At 45.1% G+C, this 19905-nt stretch overlaps 1 protein-coding gene across 18 annotated transcripts in view; it reads left to right on the plus strand.

The window, feature by feature from the left end:
- Positions 1–19905, plus strand: part of GYG2 (glycogenin 2) — a 51029-nt gene that overhangs the window by 17159 nt on the left and 13965 nt on the right. For 16 of the 18 annotated variants that reach the window (XM_078362405.1, XM_078362407.1, XM_078362408.1 and 13 more), the window contains 5 exons: positions 2678–2852; positions 5770–5932; positions 7799–7925; positions 11635–11857; positions 13155–13358. In XM_078362405.1, the coding sequence (XP_078218531.1) occupies positions 2678–2852; positions 5770–5932; positions 7799–7925; positions 11635–11857; positions 13155–13358 (892 nt within the window). The remainder of the gene's footprint in view (positions 1–2677; positions 2853–5769; positions 5933–7798; positions 7926–11634; positions 11858–13154; positions 13359–19905) is intronic. The other 2 variants (XM_078362409.1, XM_078362410.1) reach the window with 1 other exon arrangement.

A 19905-nucleotide genomic window follows, 5' to 3' on the forward strand; every position in this document is an offset into this window, starting at 1 on the left:
ATGACTAGGGCTGTGGGTGGTGGGAGATGGCCCTTCACTCAGGCTGTGTGCTACCAGCATGTTGTGGAGCGATCTCTTTGTAGGGAAACCGTGCCACGAGCCTGCGTTTATAGCTTTGAACTAACCGTACTCATGAAATGTAATTCTGCTTCCAGGAGTTTTTATCATAGGGAAATGAGCAGAGCTGAACAAAAGGATGTAAGGACATAAATGACAGTGCCATATGTAGTGAGGTGGAGTGCTGCTTCTCTTGCCCTCCCCCCGCCCGGATCTTTATGCAACTGTGGTGAAGATGCCATAAATTCCATAAATAACTGGGCCAAAAGCAGAGGAAGATTTGCTGAAAGATGGGTACTTTTTCAGAGAAACAGTTACCTTGAATACTGTGCAGTGAAATCCTACAAATAAATGTAGAGTCCAAGAGAAATGCTAAGATATAAAAGGCTGGAGAACTTCAACATCTGTCAAATAGGAGAGAAAAAGAAAGAAAGAAAGAGAGGGAGGGAGGGAGGGAGGAAGGAAGGAAGGAAGGAAGGAAGGAAGGAAGGAAGGAAGGAAGGAAGGAAGGAAGGACAGATAAGAAAAATAAAGAGAGACAGAGAAAGAAAGAGAGAGAGAAAGAGAGAAGTAACTACTCTTATATCTCAGCTCTGAGAAAAATGTTTAGATTGAGAGTGTTCCAGATGCTGAGCACAGTGAATGAAGAAAGCTCAAGTTTTACCACAAAGTGGTACAATTTCAGAGCAGAAAAAATGAAGAAAAATCCTAAATGCCTTTCTCTATCAGTTGAGACAATTGATGTCTCAAAATTCTGGTGCAAGATAACTTTGAAATAAAAGTTCTGTATTCAGCTTTAGTACCGTAATTTGAAAGCAAAACAAATACTTTTCAAATATGCAGATGCACAAAAATTGTATCGCTCAAAGACCTTTGAGGAAAAAGTTAGTTGAGTGACTCCAGCAAAATGGAATGTGAATCCAAGAAAGGTGAGAGGAGCCAAGTGCAGTGGCTCATGCCTGTAACCACAGCATTTTGGGAGGCTGAGGTGGGAGGATCACTTGAGTCCAGGAGTTCAACACCAGCAGGACAACATAGTGAGATCTCATCTCTACTAAAAATTTTGTTAATTGCTGAGTGTCGTGGTGCATGCCTATAGTCCCAGCTACTCAGGAGGCTGAAGAGGGAGGATCACTTGAGCCCAGGAGATTGAAGCTGCAGTGAGCTATGATTGATTACACCACTGCACTCCAGCCTGGGTGACAGAGCAAGACCCTGTCTCAAAATAATAATAATAATAACAGTGCACACAGGAAGCAGTGATGAATAAATAAATGTATAAAACACAGTTAAGTCTGAATGTGTTAATGCATAATTATGAAAATAATCTGGAATTAACATTTCACATGGGAGGCAATTCAAAGAGCAATGAAGAAAGAGAGAATGAGCATATGTTCACGTTTTTGCTTCATCTGGGAAGAAGACATAGATAATGACTATCTTTATATTTGGTAGAAAATATCAGCTTAGGCAGTTGAAAGATGGTCACCACCAGAAAACTAGAAAACATTTGTACACCTTTCAGAGCCTTAATGGGAAATGCGTGGATTGAAGAAAACCCGATTCACACAATCAGAGGTGGGAGGAAGAGAATTACACCAAAGAAGTAGAACGTCTGATAAATGTAAAAAAGGGAAAATAACATGAAACAAAATTGCGGGACTCAATCCAAATGTAACAGTGATCATAATAAACATGAATGGATTAAACTTCCTTTTAAAAAAGATAGACTTTCTGAATGGAAAAATAAACATAAAACCCAGACATACAGTAGCGCAAGAGGCAGCTTAATTACAAACAAGGAAACAAAAAGTTAAAAATAAATGGATGCATTTGATATGATTCTGTTCCACTATCCAATCTAGGTAACTGTCAATTATTTTATACATTGCTCTTCAGATTTTGTTTTTGTTTTTTTGCTTTTTTTTTTGAGACAGAGTCTTGCTCTATTTCCCAGGCTGGAGTTCAATGGTGTGATCTTGGCTCACCACCAGCTCTGCCTCCCAGGTTCAAGCAATTCTCGTGCCTCAGCATACACCACCATGACTGGCTAATTTTTGCATTTTTAGTACAGACGGGGTTTCGCTATGCTGGACAGTCTGATCTCCAACCCTTGACGTCAAGTGATCCGCCCACCTTGGCCTCTGAAGGTGCTGGAATTACAGGCATGAGCCACCGCACGCCAGGCCTTGCATGGATTTAAATATATGAATATGAAAATATTGAACTTAGAGCAATCATTGTGCTTTGTGTTGATTGAAAAATATAACACTGGCTATCAAAGAAGCATGTTCAAAAATATTTAAATCATTTCAAAATGTCCTACGAATTGTGGTGGTTTCTATGCACCCCTAAAGCTTCAGTCATTTAGCTCAGGTACATTACTAAGGTAGTAGGTTGATTCTTCCAGTACGGTGGCATTTCACACCATTGACGTTTGCGTTCAAGTATGAGCCATCCATGGAAATGAGCTCTGAACATGGAGATCGCAAGGAGGCCAGTGGGGAAATCTCTCTGTTCCACGTTTGTGAGCAGCAAAGCAGCACCCTCCCAAAGGAAGAGGCAGTTCTGTGCTAAATATTCACCCACTGTCCTCCTATTTGGCACATGTCTGTTCCAGGGCCATCCTCTCCAAGGTGTTCGATGAAATGATTGAAGTGAATCTAATCGATAGTGCAGACTACATCCACCTGGCCTTTCTGAAGAGACCTGAGCTTGGGGTCACCCTCACCAAGCTTCACTGTTGGACTCTCACTCACTACAGCAAGTGTGTCTTCCTGGACGCAGACACTCTGGTGAGTGAAGATTCCCTACTTGATAAGAAACCTCCAAGACCTCATCTCTCCATCCTTAAGCAGGCTGTCAACTCTTTTTTTTTTTTTTTTGAGACGGAGTTCCTCTCTTGTTACCAGGGTGGAGTGCAATGGCACGATCTCGGCTCACTGCAACCTCCGCCTCCTGGGTTCAGGCAATTCTCCTGCCTCAGCCTCCCGAGTACCTGGGATTACAGGCACGTGCCACCATGCCCTGCTAATTTTTTGTATTTTTAGTAGAGACGGGGTTTCACCATGTTGACCAGGATGGTCTCGATCTCTTGACCTTGTGATCCACCCGCCTCGGCCTCCCAAAGTGCTGGGATTACAGGCGTGAGCCACTGAATTGCTCTGTCTCCCAGGCTGGAGAGCAGTGGTGCAATCTTCGCTCACTGCACCTTACGCCTCCCCGGTTCATGTGATTTTCCTGCCTCAGCCTCCTGAGTAGCTGCGATGACAGGCACCCGCCATCATGCCCTGCTAATTTTTTTAGAGACAGGGTTTTAACATGCTGGCCAGGCTGTCAGCTCTCACTGGCAGATGCCTGTGAGGTCATGTGCGTTTCTATTTCTAACACAGTATTCAGTGTATTACAATCAGACATACCCCCAGCACTGTGCTAGACCCTGCTGAAGAGAATGAGGAGTTGGAAGACATGTTCCTACCCCAGGAATGAATTATAACCATAATACTTTACACAAGCAAAATAGAACCATTAGGAAAGAAAAACCTGTGGCTGGGTGCAGTGGCTCATGCCTGCCACCCTGGCACTTTGAGAGGCTGAGGTAGGCAGATCACTTGAGGCCAGGAGTTTGAGAACAGCCTGGGTAACTGGTGAACCCCTGTCTCTACAAAAAATACAAAAGTTAGCCAGGTGTGCTGATGGACACCTGTAATCCCAGCTACTTGAGAGGCTGAGGCATGAGAATCACTTGAACTTGGGAGGTAGAGGTTGTAGTGAGCTAAGGTCATGTGACTGCACTCCAGCCTTGGCAACGTAGCAAGACCCTGTTTCAGAAAAAAAGAAAAGAAAAGAAAAAGAAAAAAACCTGTCGCCATGATTGTATATTGAATTATGTGGTCCTGTGTGGACTGGTACACCGGGCCCTTTAAGCTATGGTATCCCCTAATCGCTAAGTGGGCTAGTCACCTACACAGTGGGCACTTTCAAAAACATCCATTGGAAAATCAAAATGGGAAATGAAGGTGGAGTGTTAGAAGTCAGTTCTGGATTGTCTTGGTTAAGTAAAACCAGGTCTGGAGAAAGAAGAAACCAAGAATGATAATCAGAACAGTGTTGCCTAGTTTAGAAAATCCACATGTGTTAAAGCAGGGGTTCCCCAACCTCTGGGGCCATAGACAGGCACCAGTCTGCTGGAAAGCAAGGCACGCAACAGGAGGTGAGTGAAGGGCAGGCGAGCCAGCTTCGTCTGTATTTACAGTCACTCCCATCACTGGCATCACCACCTGAGCTCCGTCTCATGGAGTCAGACCAGCGGCGGCATTAGATTTTTTTTTTTTTTTTGAGACGGAGTTTCGCTCTTGTTACCCAGGCTGGAGTGCAATGGCGTGATCTCGGCTCACCGCAACCTCTGCCTCCTGGGTTCAGGCAATTCTCCTGCCTCAGCCTCCTGAGTAGCTGGGATTACAGGTACCCGCCACCGTGCCCAGCTAATTTTTTGTATTTTTAGTAGAGACAGGGTTTCACCATGTTGACCAGGATGGTCTCGATCTCTTGACTTCGTGATCTACCCGTCTTGGCCTCCCAAAGTGTTGGGATTATAGGCGTGAGCCACTGCGCCCGGCCCTGGCATTAGATTCTCATAGAGATGCGAAGCCTATCATGAACTGCGCGTGCGATGGATCTGAGCTGCACGTACCTTATGAGAATCTAAGGCCTGATGGTCTGTCACTGTCTCCCATCAGCCCCAGATGGGACTTTCTACTCACAGGAAAGCAAGCTCAGGGCTCCCACCAATGCTACATGATGTTGAGTTGTAGAATTATTTCATTACATATTACAATGCAATGAGAATAGAAATAAAGTGCACGATCAGTGTCATGTGCTTGAATCATCCTGGAACCATCTCCCACCACCGCTGTCTTCCAGGAAACTGGTCCCTATTGCCAAAAATCTTGGGGACCACCAGGTAAAGAAGAACTGAAATTAATTGTCAAGCTCTATAAGGCAATTAATTACATTATGTTGACTTTCAAACCTCTCTGCTTATGAGTTTCTGTAATGTCATTGCTGACATTTGCGTGTGTTGAGGATATACAATTAAGAGAATTTCATGGAGGATTTTAAGAACCTTGAGGAAATAATTTTAGACAGTGTCGCTTCAACCACTTGAAATAACCACAGAACAGTCTTTCTCACAAATGTTTTTCCTTTGAGCATAAGTGTGAAAGTCTTAAGAGTCACTCAAAAAAAAACAAAAAACAAAAACTGGACGCAGGTTTCCAACCATCAAGCATTTCCAGGCCCATCCTAAAGTTCCTACTGTATTATTTTGTAAACTCAATCTGCCTTTGCAGAAAGAAGCATTGGCCGGGCACACTGGCTAGTGCCTGTAATCCCAGCACTTTGGGAAGTCGAGGTGGGCAGATCACTTGAGGCCAGGAGTTTGAGACCAGCCTGGCCAACTTGTGAAACCCTATCTCTAGTAAAAATAAGAAAATTAGCTGGGTGTGGTGGTAGGTGCCTGTAATCCCAGCTACTCAAAAGGCTGAAGTGGGGGCATTGCTTGAACTGGGAAGGTGGAGGCTGCAGTGAGCCAACAGCACACCACTGCACTCCAGGCTTGGTGACAGAGCAAAACTCCACTCAAAAAAAAAGAAAAGAAAAGAATAGAAAAAAAGAAGCATTGCGGCAGATTCTCCGTCTTTGCTTCACCAGGTGCTGTCCAATGTGGATGAGCTGTTTGACCGGGGAGAGTTTTCTGCAGCCCCAGACCCAGGATGGCCGGATTGCTTCAATAGCGGGGTGTTTGTCTTCCAGCCTTCGCTCCACACGCATAAACTCCTGCTGCAGCACGCTGTGGAACACGGCAGCTTTGACAGTAAGCCAGGGCAGCCTGGACATTTGAGGAGGAGGACGGGACTGCTGCCTGTAGCCACATTGCAGCCTCCCCGCATTTCCCCTTATCTGGGAATGGCTGCCTGAAGATCGAGGTGGGAATTGAAGAATACGGCCAGTCAGGGGTATAGGAAGACGTCAGGAAGTGCACAAGGAAACATGCAGTTGAGAGAACCATTGGAAATATCCTTGCTAAGTACAAAGAACAGCTCGACAATCCAGGCATATAAATCAGGGGAGCAAGTCCTTCTGTAAAGGTCTGGATGGTAGCTATTTTCAGAGTTGCCCACCTTATGGTCTCTGTTGCACACACTCAGCTCTGCAGGTGTTGCCCGACGTCAGCCATTGAGCAGACAACCACGCCTCACTTAACAACGGGAATGCGGTCTGAGAAATGAGTTGTTAGGAGATTGTGTCATTGTGTGAACATCCCGCCACTAGATGATGCAGCCTCCCGGATACCCAGGCCGGATGGTAGAGCCTGCGGCTCCTAGGCTACACACCCATAGAGCGTGTGACTGCACGGAATGCTGCAGGCAGCTGTCACATAGTGGGAGGTATCTGTGGTTCTCAACATATCCAAGCCTCACAAAGCTCTAGTGAAAATGCAGGATAAACTCCTACGGGCCCACTGTCATATGTATTGCCAGCACTTTTATGTGTCGTGTGACTGTACTTGGCGTTGAACTTGGGTTGGGCCTGGTGGCTGATGCCTATAATCCCAGCACTTTGGGAGGCCAGGGCAGACAGATTGTTTGAGGCCAGGAGTTCAAGACAAGGCTAGGCAACATGGCAAGACCCCATCTCTACAAAAATTACAAGAATAAGCTGAATGTGATGATGGCACCTGTTTTCTGTGTTCCCTGGGAGGCTGAGTTGGGAGCAGCACCTGAGCTGAGGAGTTCAAGGCTGCAGTGAGCTATGATTGCACTACTGTACTCCAGGCTGGGTGACAGAGTGAGACCCTGTCTCAAAGAAAAGAAAAGAGCACGGCTGTGTTCCAATAAAACTTTATTTACAAAAACATGCAGAGAGTGTAGTTGGCTGACCCCTGGTAGAATATAGGGGAGAATTAAAATGAGGTAACCCGAAGCCACGTATTTGTTCAAATAGGCATCAGTAGAGAGGACACATGCTAGAATTTTCATAAAGTAAAAGAACATACTGGCCAGGTGCAGTGCCTGTAACCCCAGCACTTTGGGAGGCCGAGGTGGGCAGATCACCTCAGGTCGAGAGTTTGAGACCAGCCTGACCAACACAGAGAAACCCCACCTCTACTAAAAATAGAAAATTAGCTGGGTGTGGTGGCACATGCCTGTAATTTCAGCTACTCAGAAGCCTGAGGCAGGAGAATTGCTTGAACCTGGGACGTGGAGGTAGCAGTGAGCCGAGATAGTGCCATCACACTCCAGCCTGGGCAACAAGAGTGAAAACGCTGTCTCAAAAAAAAAAAAAAAAAGAAAGAAAATACTGGACCATTGAAGAATTGCCTCTAGGGTAATGGCCAAGAGTTAATAAAATGGGCAAAAAGGGTGGGAAAAGCATTGTCACTACCAGGGAGCATTCGTGAGGGGATGAGTGGAGTGCTTTGGACTCCATATGCAATTTTCTTACTCATCTTGGGGCTCCTAGTGGAGACTTGCAGGAAATAGGCATGTATTTTTATCAGTGGCTTGGGTTGTCAGCCCTTTCTGAGAATAGACAGAATGTGTTAGCTGGCAGACAGAAGAAATGGAATTGGTAACCCTGAGGGCATGTGTTTACGTTGAGAGCATCAGGCACATCTCGTGTTCTTAGAGTGGACCGGACCACACTCTCCTCATCTGCTTTTCTGTTTGCTCATCTGTAGGGGCAGACCAAGGCTTGCTGAATAGTTTCTTCAGGAACTGGTCGACAGCAGACATCCGAAAGCACCTGCCGTTCATCTATAACTTGAGTAGTAACACGATGTACACTTACAGCCCTGCCTTCAAGCAGTGAGTTCTCCGCCCTGGCCAATCCTGCCAGCTCTGCCTCTCCTGAGCCACCTTCCCTCTTGGAAGATATACCAGCTGTTGGCATATTTTAAAACTCTATCTATCTATCTATCTATCTATCTATCTATCTATCTATCTATCTATCTATCTATCTATCTATCATCTATCTATCTATCTACCTACCTACCTACCTGTCTGTCTGTCTATCTATCTATGTCTGCTGTCTGTCTGTCTATCTATCTACCTGCCTATCAGTCAGTCTGTCTGTCTGTTTATGTATGTGTGTGTGTATGTTTGTATGTATGTATGTATGTATGTATGCATGTATCTATCTGTGTGTCTATCTGTCTGTCTGCCTTTGTATGTGTGTATGTATGTATCTGTCTGTCTGTGTATGTATGTATATATGTATGTATCTGTCTGTCTGTGTATGCACGTATGTATCTATCTGTCTGTGTATCTGTCTATGTATGTATGTATGTGTCTATGTATGTATTTATGTATGTATGTATCTGTCTGTCCGTCTGTCTATGTATGTATGTATCTGTCTGTCTGTCTCTCTGTGTATGTATGTATGTATATATCTGTCTGTCTATGTATGTATGTATGTATCTGTCAGTGTATGTATGTATGTATCTGTTTATGTGTGTATTTATCCATGCATATCTATCTAGATCTGGATATCTATGTGTATACATAGAGCTATATATCTATCTCTACATATGTATCTATATCTAGATCTAGATATCTCTCTATATACATTCATCTATCTAACGTGTGTATATATATATATATATATGCAGATATTTGTCTACACAGACCTAGATATCTGTCTATCTATCTATATCTATCTATCATATCTATTATCTGTATCTATCCAGACAGATCTGGATATTTATATATACACATCTGTCTGTCTAGATCCACATCTCTTCATAGATATCTGTATCTCTCTATCTGTCTGCCTATCTCTATCTAGCTATATCTGTATATCTGTCTATCTATCTAGATCTGGACATCTGTCTACATATTAATACATGCATCTATGTCCATCTTTATGTATGTATATACGCACACGTACACACACGCATCTCATCCCCTGCTTGCTTATTGCTGTGAATGATAGGTAGTTAAGGTGCTATGACAATGATTCCCAAACTGTGACCCAAGGAACCCTGAAGAGTTCCCTGTAACTCTTTCAAGTGTCTTCAAAGTCACAGCTACTTTTCTGAAAGAATTCTAAGATGTGATTTTTTCCCCTTTTTTCTGCCGTTTTCTCACGCGTCTATGCTGGGCTTTTACAGAGACTGCATGGCACGTGATAAGGTAACACAGACAGCTAGGATGAACCAGCTGTCACCTCTTGGGAAAATGGATTCCACTGTTTTCACAATGGTTTTTCTTTTTAATATAGAAGGTATTTTTAATGAAAAAAAAATGAAACTTATGTTACTGCATAATGGTTTGATTTTTTTTTTTTTTAGAGTCTCACTCTGTCACCAGGCTGGAGTTCAGTGATGCAATCTCAGCTCACTACAACCTCCACTTCCTGGATTTAAGCGATTCTCCTGCTTCAGCCTCCCAAGTAGCTAGGACCACAGGCACACAACACCATGTCCAGCTAATTTTTGCATTTTTAGTAGAGACAGAATTTCAGCATGTTGAGCAGGCTGGTCTCGATCTCTTTACCTCGTGATCCACCTGCCTTGGCCTCCCAAAGTGCTTGGATTACAGACGTGAGCCACCAAACCCAGCCTGGTTTAATTTTTTTTAAGGGATTGATAAATATGTTTTCTAATTTCTCAGTTTTATCTCAATTATTGTAAATAGCCGGGCGCGGTGGCTCACGCCTGTCATCCCAGCACTTTGGGGGGCCAAGGCGGGTGGATCACGAGGTCAAGAGATCAAGATTATCCTGGTCAACATGGTGAAACCCCGTCTCTACTAAAAATACAAAAATTAGCTGGGCATGGTGGTGGGTGCCTGTAGTCTCCGCTACTCGGGAGGCTGAGGCAGGAGAATTGCCTGAACCCAGGAGGTGTAGGTTGCAGTGAGCCAAGGTTGCGCCATTGCACTCCAGCCTGGGTAACAAGAGTGAAACTCCGTCTCAAAAAAAAAAAAAAAAATTATTGTAAATATGGAGAGAGAGAATCCACAGGGACATGGCTGGGCACAGTGGCTCACGCCTGTCATTCCAGCCCTTCGGGAGGGAGTGGGTGAATCACTTGAGCTCAGGAGTCTGAGACCAGCCTGCACAACAAGGCAAATTTCTGTCTCTACCAAAAATAAAAATCAAAAAATTAACTGAATGTGGTGTCACATGCCGCTAGTCTCAGCTACTCAGGAGGCTCACTTGAGCCTGGTAGCTGGGGGTTGCAGTGAGCGGAGATCATGCCACTGCACTCCAGCCTGGGTGACAGAGCAAGCCTCAGCTCAGGAGAAAAGAAAAGAAAGAATCCACACGGGCAAAGCTCTTTGGGTCCCTATGAGGGTCAAGGGTGAAGGGACCAGAAGCTGTGAAATTCACTGCTCCAGAAGATAGGGCTATAAATGAAAACAGAGAATCTGAGAATCAGCTTGGGAATGAGTAATTCTGGAGTTTGTATTCTCTACAGAGGACATAGTGTCTCCAAGAAAGAAATCGATCAGTGAAAAACTTATTTTTTAATGTATAATCACAGTTGTAATGTACAGAACATAGGTACGTCATTCTGTGACTTTTGTATTCATATTTCACAAGGAGGTGATAAAAAAAAATGTTTAAAAAGACTCCTGGAGGATGGTGGTGATGAGGAGCAACGAAAAAGCTGGCGAGGGGAAAATTTAGAATCCTGCCAGAGAGAAAAAACCCAGCTGCTTTGCTGCTTGCTATCCAAGTATATCTGTAACAGCTATTATTTTTTTTGTCCCTGTCATTTTAAGGATATGATTTGGGCTGCCATACTTCACGTTTTTAAACAACTGATTTATTCTTCCCGTTTTGGGAAAAAAAATCTCAAAGGATTATTATTATGTTTATTGACATATAGAAAATAAAATAACTGCAAAAACCGTGATTTAAAAATATATCTTTATGTAAAGTAACTGCAAATGAAACTACTACTACTATGCCGCTAGCTGGAGGAGTAGTATTGATTATATGCTGACGCTAGCTTGAGTCCGGTATGGTGTTACTGCTCATATGTTGGTCGCTGCATTGACAGTACTGGTATGTTACTATTGATTACACATTGATTGCCATAGTGATAGTGGTTTGTTATTGATCACATAGTGATGACTGAATTAATAGCAGTAGTACGTTACTATGGATTATATATTGATTACTATGCCAATAGTAGTGTATTATTATTGACTCTACATTGATTACTGCACTGATAGTAGTTGATTATTATTGATTACATATTGATTACTATATTGCTAATAGTAGTATATTGTTATTGATTATATGTTGATTACATTGGTAGTAGTAGTCTATTATGGATCATATGCTGATGACTGCATTGGAAGTAGTAGTGTACTGTTATTGATTATATATTGATTACTATGCTGCTAATAGTAGTATAATCAATCACAACAATCAGTAATGGAAATCCACTGGGACAAGTCCTTTGGAGGCTGTCTTTGAGGAGCTCCATGGTAGTTGGGTGCTTTCTGGGTGTCTTTTATCGCTTCTGAGTGGAAGTCAGAATCTCTTCTATTCCCTTCTCAGATTCGGTTCCAGTGCAAAGGTCGTCCACTTTTTGGGGTCCACAAAGCCTTGGAACTACAAGTACAATCCACAGAGCGGCTCGGTGTTGGAGCAGGGCTCGGCGCCCAGCAGCCAGCACCAGGTGGCGTTCCTTAATCTCTGGTGGAGTATCTACCAGAACAACGTCTTGCCCCTTTATCAAAGCATCCAAGGAAGGGAAGCACTCGCAGCTCCTGGACACACAGTAAGTGGGGGATTCCCTTAAAACCCACAGCTGAGGGCGAGGAGAACATCCTCATCACCAAGGCCTGGTGTGGTCTTTTTGAAATGCCCATTTCTGTCTAAACATTATATTTATGGAAAAGACTACTGAGAAGCAAGCACCTTTTTAAAAAATTTTTATTTTTTGCCTCAAAATGGGGAATTCCTAATGAGTAGAGATACTGTTTTAATTTATAGGCCTGGTGCATACATAGGTTGCTGAAATTAGGCATCCTCATTAGAGTAAGAAACACTCATGGGCAAGTTATTCACAATGACTGATTATGACGTCATTTGGAACCATCATTTGAGATAGCCATTGGAGGAAGTGTCTGAAGCGGATTTTGTAAATTTTTGATTGACACCAAGTTGATTTAAGAAAATATAACAATAGCCCCTAGGTGTGCTAGATAGGGAAGTACCTGCAGTGTGTTGAATATGGAATGCACCTGCCTTGCATAAAACCTTTTGCAGTTAGGAGCTTATTTTTTAAAGGAGTGTTTGCACTAGAGTACTAGTGCTCTAGAGCACCAGAGTGTTTTTTTTTTTTTTAACTAAAGAAAACTAGAGTTGTTTGTTTGACAGAGCCTTGCTCTGTCGCCCAGGCCGGAGTGCAGTGACACGATCTCGGCTCACTGCAAGCTTTGTCTCCCAGGTTCAAGCAGTTCTCCTGCCTCAGCCTCCCGAGTAGCTGGGATTACAGGTGAATGCCACCATGCCCTGCTAATTTTTGTACTTTTAGTGGAGATGAGGTTTTGCCACATTGGCCAGGCTGTTCTTGAAGCCCTGACCTCAAGTGATCCGCCCACCTCAGCCTCCCAGAGTGCTGGGATTGCAGACATGCACCACCGCGCCTGGCCTTTTTTATTTTACTGGAGTATTTGCTAATACCACAGAGTCTGCTATCAGCACATGCATTGCTTGGGAGGTTGAAGAGAATTCCTATTGTAATTTTTAGTATGGTTTTTGATTTGGGTGAAGCCAGGGGCTACTTTTTAAGGACTGCTGAAAATACGTCTCGTCATCTGACACTAGCAAGTAGGTATCTGTGTTCACTTCGCCAACATTGACTTGCCACATATTTCCTGCTGGGCATTTTGCTAAGTACTGGATTGCATAAGAGGGAATTTTTAGGCTTAGTGCCAAATGGTTCTGAGAAATGAGACATGAAGGACAATTATTTAATGATCGCAGATGGGAGCAGGGCCCCCCTCCTGCAGGACAGCGGGTGAATTGACAAGACGTCGGAAAGCTCACTGCATGTGTCTGTTTTTGGGCAGCTTTGCCTCAGTGATGTCGGGGCGCCGTGTGCAGATTCAGTGTCTGGTGCTGGAGAGCCGTGTGCAAATTCAGCACCTAGTCCCAGCATGCCGTGTGCAAATTCAACACCTGGATCTAACCAGCCTGCTCAGGGCCTTCCCGAGCCAACCCATCTCATAGTGGATGAGACGCTATCCCTGCCTGAAGGACGCAGTTCAGAAGCTGTAAGTACCTGCATTCCACACAGGTGTGATGGAGAGTCAGACGCTGGCTCTCAGTGAGAGAGCAGAGAGAACTGGCTTCCCTGGCTCTCTGGGGAGGGCTGATGGAGGGAAGGGCTGGTCTTTAGTTTGCTTCGGCATTCAAAGCTCCTGCATTTATCTGCACTGTGGCACACCGAATCAAGCTCACCTCCAGAAAGATACCTAAGTCCCAATCTCCAGGACCTGTGAAAGTGACCTTGTGTGGCGAAAGGGAGTCTGCAGTTGTGATTAAATGAGGGACCTCGACATGGGGTGGTATGATCTCGGATTATGGGGATGGGCTCTTACTCATCACGAGCCTCCCCTAAAAGAAGAAGGTGGAAGTGTCAAGATCGGAGAAGAAGAAGTGAGGCTGGAAGCAGAGGACAGAGAGGGAGGATTGGGAGAGGCTGTGTGGCTGGCTTTGAAGATAGAAGGAGGCCACGAGCCAGGGAATATGGTGGCCTCCAGAAGCCTGAGAAGGCAGGAAGCGGATTCTCCTCCAGGTCCCCAAGAATGAACCGACTCTGCCAACACCTTGATTTTAGCCCCCTGGACTTCTGGTGCCAAGAACTATCGGTCAGTCTGCCTTGGCGTAAACCACAGTGTGTGGCCGTTTCTTACATAGCAGCCTCAAAACACTGGTGCCGCGTGGAGACACATGCTCACTCTCAAGCTGTTTATGGAGTCTGGGGGCACAGAGCTCTTTGTGATTCAGTGCTCCTTCGACCCAGCTACTGGGCCGTGCGTCGTGAGGGCTTTCAGCCCAAGCCCCGACTTGAACAGGGGTTCAGGCGAAGATGAATTCCTGCCAGGGCCCAATGTTCAAATTAATGTCGACCTGCCCAGTGGTGTCTATTGAGACTGAGTCTGCAGAGCTTTGTCTCCACAGAAGAAAAAGGAAAACGCATCTTATTTGCAAAACAAATAATGGAGGCTGTCATTTCTCCAGTGCCACTTTCTAGGCGAATACTTTGGAATTATATCTTGTGTTTAAAGATTTCCTGGGGCCACGCATGGTGGCTCACACCTGGAATCTTAACACTTCGGAAGGCTGAGACAGGAGGATCGCTTGAGCCCCGGGAGGCTGAGGCTGTAGTGAGCTGTGATCTTACCACTGCACTCCAGCCTGGGTGGCAGAGCTAGACACTGTCTCAAAGAAAAAAAAAGATTTCTTGTTTTAAATCTTTACCACTCATCCTAACAAGGTTCTCAACAGAATTATTTTGAGATCTTACTTAGAGAAGGATCTGGGGACGGGGCTGAAGGGAAGTCATTCTTCTCTGTATATTTCAGATAGAAATGTATATATATTTCTTTTCATGGTGGGCACTTCAGGAGAGCTGTTTCTTGTTGCTTGGAAACAAGTGGCCTTTGCGTTATGCATTCGTTGCTATGGAAGACTCCACGGGCTTCCCTGCGCTGTGCTGTGAATTATGCCCTGGCAACCTTATGCATTAACAATGTCGGAGTGCTGAGTTCACATTGACCCAAACACACTGAAAAGATCTTTAGGTTCAGGTGGTGACGACTGGGGAGGTGTAAAATTTGTTTTTCTGGTTTTTCGTTCCTCGGGTGCGTCTGAGCATCCCATAGCCTGGGTCTGGCCCCAGGACGTGCCTCATGTGAGTCCAGGCAAGGGCATTTGCTTGTTGCTGCTGGAATGTGAAGAATCCCGTCGGTTGAGCTCTTACGTGATGTGCAAAACGGGCAGTGGAGCTGAGCCATGCTCAGATCAGGATGTCTAAGGAAAGCTCGCATTTACATGAAACGTTTAGTAGGTAACAAAGTTTGAACCCTAAACCAAAGAGTTTGCTGCACCATTCAAGGCTCATGCTTCTATTTACATTACTGCACCTTAATGCAAATAAAGGGGGCCTCTGATCCACTGTTGACATGTACTGAAAATAACTGAATGCTCAAACTCCTCGCCTAAAAGAGAAATATGATTGAATGCTTCATGAAAACAAATTTAGGAAGTGTCTTCTGCCATGGTTAAGGACACATTGTGACGCAGCCTCAGGAGGTCCTGATGACAGGTGCCCAGGGTGGTCACGGCACAGCTTGGTCTTACGCATTCTAGAGAGACATGACGTAGCAGTATGTGTAACAAGTACATTGGTTCAGTCCGGAGAGGTGGGACAACTCGAAGTGGGGAGGGGGCTTCCAGCTCATAAGCAGATAGAGACAAATGGTTGTATTTGTTTTTTGAGTGTCTGATTCCCCTCTCCGAAGGAGGCAATCAGATACGCGTTTATCGCAGTGAGCAGACGGTGACTGAGAGAACGGGAGGCAGGTTTGCCCAAGCAGCTGCTTAGCTTCACGTTCCCCTCGACTTAGTGATAGTGCAGTTCCGAGATTTATTTTGTTTTCACAAGACTCTATTGAGTCCTCAGAAAACAGTATTCAAACCATCTTTCTTATTTCTGGTTATGTAATTTTAATCTTATTCTGTCCCTGAGTCTTGAACATCAGTGGTTTTTCAAACTGCGGGCTGAGCTTTGTCTGAATAAGGATTATTTTAAAGGATTGTGTTTTTGCAGATGATCTTAAAAGCATTCTTTTTTTTTTTTGAGATGGAGTCTCACTCCATTGCCTAGGTTGGAATGCAATCATGTGATCTCAGATCACTGCAACCTCCACCTCCCAAGTCCAAGCAATTCTCCTGCCGCAGCCTCCTGAGTAGGTGGACAGGCGTGAGCTACCACGCCTGGTTAATTTTTGCATTTTTAGTAGAGATGGGGTTTCTCCATGTTGGCCAGGCTGTTCTTGAACTCCTGACCTCAAGTGATCCTCCTGCCTCAGCCTCCCAAAGTGCTATGATTACAGGCGTGAGCCCACCGCGCCTGTCCATTCAAAGCATCTTAAAAGTCTGTTCTGAACCACGGTGGGCACTGCCTCAGTTGTAATGCTAGCCATCCTCTCTCAGAAGCAAGTGTGTGTTCACCCTTCAGCCCCTCGAGGGGTTTACATGGATTGTCACAGCCCCTAAAAACAAGCTTCCCAGGGCAAACAGTGGTTCTCCAGAGACTCCTAAAGGGCAAACAGCCAGGAAGCTCCAGTCCCAGCTGCAGCTCAAGTTGTAGCCCTGCCAATCTCAGAAAAAAACAGACCCAGTTAGAGTGAGAGCACTTCGCACTTTGCTTTCTCCAAAACAGTGCCCGGCATGTTCACTTCGTATTAATCTCCGTGGAATTGTTGCGGTGATCTTTTGTTGACATAAGTCACTTCTGCTTTTGCTTTGGATTCATAACTGTGCATGCGGCGGCAACTTAATAGACGTCTAGCTGCGTGTTGTCGGCCCCCGAGCCACATCTCAGTCAGAGCCAATCAGGCCAAACCAAGGAGAGGCTTTCCCGTGGAGTAACGGGGCTTCTGAAGAAAAAGCACGTGCAGAGCATCATGGTGGTAGAATTGAGGATCATCCTGACTTGATGCCCAAGGAGATGGACAAGGACACAAAAGCACATTCATTTCAACCCAGTTAGGTGCTGTCTGTTGTCAAAAAGATAAAAAAAAATGCTGGTTAAGATGTGGACAGGGTCGGGCCTGGATGGGAGACTGCCTGGGAATACCGGGTGCTGTAGGCTTTAAAAAAATAAAATAAAATAAAATAAAAAAATTTAAAAAAGGCCGGGCGCGGTGGCTCACGCCTATAATCCCAGGGCTTTGGGAGGCCGAGGCGGGTGGATCACAAGGTCAAGAGATCGAGACCATCCTGGTCAACAAGGTGAAACCCCATGTCTACTCAAAATACAAAAAATTAGCTGGGCATGGTGACGCACGCCTGTAGTGTCAGCTGCTCAGAAGCCTGAGGCAGGAGAATTGCCTGAACCCAGGAAGCGGAGGTTGCGGTGAGCCGAGATCGCGCCATTGCACTCCAGCCTGGGTAACAACAGCGAAACTCCGTCTCCAAAAAAAAAAAAATAATAATAAAATAAAATAAAATAAAAAGATGTGGAGAAAGGGAAACTCTTAGCCACTGTTGATGGGGATTAAAAATAAGTACAGCCAGGATGGAGAACAGTATGAAGGTTCCTCAAAAAACTACAAATAGAACCACGATATGATCCGGCCATCACACTGCTGGACGTTTACCCACAGGAAAGTGAACCAGTATATTGAAGGGACATCCGTCCCTGTCCATGTTTCCTGCAGTTTGTTCACAACAGCCTGTATATGAATTCAACCCAAGTGTCCGTCAAAGGGTTGAGAAAAGGCCGTGCATAGATACACCATGGAATACTATTCCACCATGAAAAAGGAAAGGAAATTCACCATTTGCAGCAGCAGGCATGGAAATAGAGGACATTATGGCAGGTGAAATAAGCCAGGAACAGAAAGTGAAATATCACATGTTCTCACTCATCTGTGGAAGCTAAAAAAATTTAATCTCACAGAAGTAAAAAGCAAGACCAGGCCCAGTGGCTCACGCCTGTTATCCCTGCATTTTGGGAGGCTGAGGCAGAATGATTGCTTGACATCAGGAGTTGAGACTAGCCTGGGCAACATAGCCAACATACAAAAAATACAAAACTTAGCTGGGTGTGGTGGTGCTTGCTGGTGGTCCCAGCTACTCAGAAGCTTGAGGTGGGAGGATGCTTGAACCTGGGAGGTTGAGGCTGCAGTGAGCCAAGATCACACCACTGGGCTCCAGCCTGGGCAGCAGAATGAGACCCTGTCAAAAAAAAAAAAAAAAACAAAAACAGAAGTAAAAAGTAGAAGAGAGTGTCCTAGAGACTGGGAAAGGTGGGGGGAGATGAGAAGATAGGGAGACATTTGTTAAAGGACACAAAATTACAGCTGGACAAGAGGAATGTGTGGTCCTGTTCCATAGCCCTGGAGGATGGCTATAGCCAACAGTGTAACACAGTTTCATGGAGCTGGAAGGAGGATATTGTACGTTCCCAAAAGAAAGAAATAATACATAATTGACACGATGGATATGCAAATTACCCTGACCGGAACACTGAACCCCGTATGTGTTGAACCATCCCTATGTACCCTGTGAACATGTACAGCTATTATGTGTCCATTTTAAAAAAGTAAATTTTTTTTAAAAAGCATGTTCAACAGCCAGCAGCCTCGAGAAGACTGTCAGCTGGTTTCATACACAGTGAGACTGCAGTGCCCTTTGGACATTTTTGGCATGGCTCCAAATCCCCACCCCATTCTCAAGGGGCAATATTGCAGAAAGGAGGAGGGTGGAAAAAATAATCTCAAGAATTGAAGAATCACCAGTTTCCAGGGCCCAGGACAAGATCTAGGAGGAGATGAAGAAAACACTTGCAGGTAGAATCTGTCTCTGTCTGGGTGGTACTGGGGACAGTAGGTGGCCCTGGGACCTCCCATCTTTCTGCTGTCAGTTTGAACATGAGCTCAAGACCAAGGTTACGGTGAGGGGAGATGACCCCCCAGCTGGGCTGAGTGTAGTTTGCTCAGGATATTTAAGCAGTTCTCAAAAGTAACTGCACAACCCGAATCTCTTATCTTGGGGGCTCTGCCCAGCCTCACCCCTCCCTCTACCCCACCATCGTGCCCGTCCATGGGCTTCAAAAAAAATCAATGGGAGATGACAGCGCAGTGCCCAGCTGCAGGCCCTTAAATGAATAAACAGCATCTGCACATCACAGAGGGGGCAGCAACGGAGATGAAAACAGATCCACAGGAAAGTGACGAAGGGAAGAAGGTATCTGTGAGCCCTGCAAGAGGCCGAGTCACCGCGTGAAGGGGAGGCAGGCAGCAGACAGCACGCTGGCCTCAGACTCGGATGCTGAAATGCTTAGTTGCAGCAGGAGCGGGGATGGCTGCCTAGGTCCAAGGGAAAGGAGGAGACACCCAAGCATTGGAGACCTAGTGGGCAGAAGACTTAGAGACTGGCTTAAATATTTAGCAGAAAGGCAGAGAAATTCAAATAGAGAGATTCAGGAATGGGAAGAAAGGGATGGAGGTGAAACCAAAGCAGTTGAAATGCAGATGCTCTTCGATTTACCATTGGTTTACATCTCAACAAACCCATCGCAAACTGAAAATATCTTAAGTCAAAAATGCATTTAGGCTGGGCACAGTGGCTCACGCCTGTAATCCCAGCACTTTGGGAGGCCAAGGCAGGCAGATCACTTGAGCTCAGGAGTTTGAGACCAGCCTGGCCAATACGGTGGAACCCCATCTCTACTAAAAATACAAAAATTAGCCAGGTGTGGTGGCAGGCACCTTTAATCCCAGCTACTCAGAAGGCTGAAGCAGGAAAATGGCTTGAACATGGGACCCAGAGGCTGCGTGAGCCGAGATCATACCACTGCACTCCAGCCGGGGGGACAAGACCAAGACTTAGTCTCAAAAGAAGAAAAAGAAGAAGATAACTAGGGAGCATTATGTTGGCTGACTGCAATACAGATCCAAAAAAAACCTGACGAAATAAAAAGAATACTAGCAAAAAAGGTATTTTGGGCCAGGCATGGTGACTCAGGCCTATAATCCTAGCACGTTGGTAGGCCGAGGAAGACAGATCACTTGATCTCAGGAGCTC

Source organism: Callithrix jacchus, chromosome X, assembly GCF_049354715.1.
Source record: "Callithrix jacchus isolate 240 chromosome X, calJac240_pri, whole genome shotgun sequence".
Taxonomy (NCBI): Eukaryota; Metazoa; Chordata; class Mammalia; order Primates; family Cebidae; genus Callithrix; species Callithrix jacchus.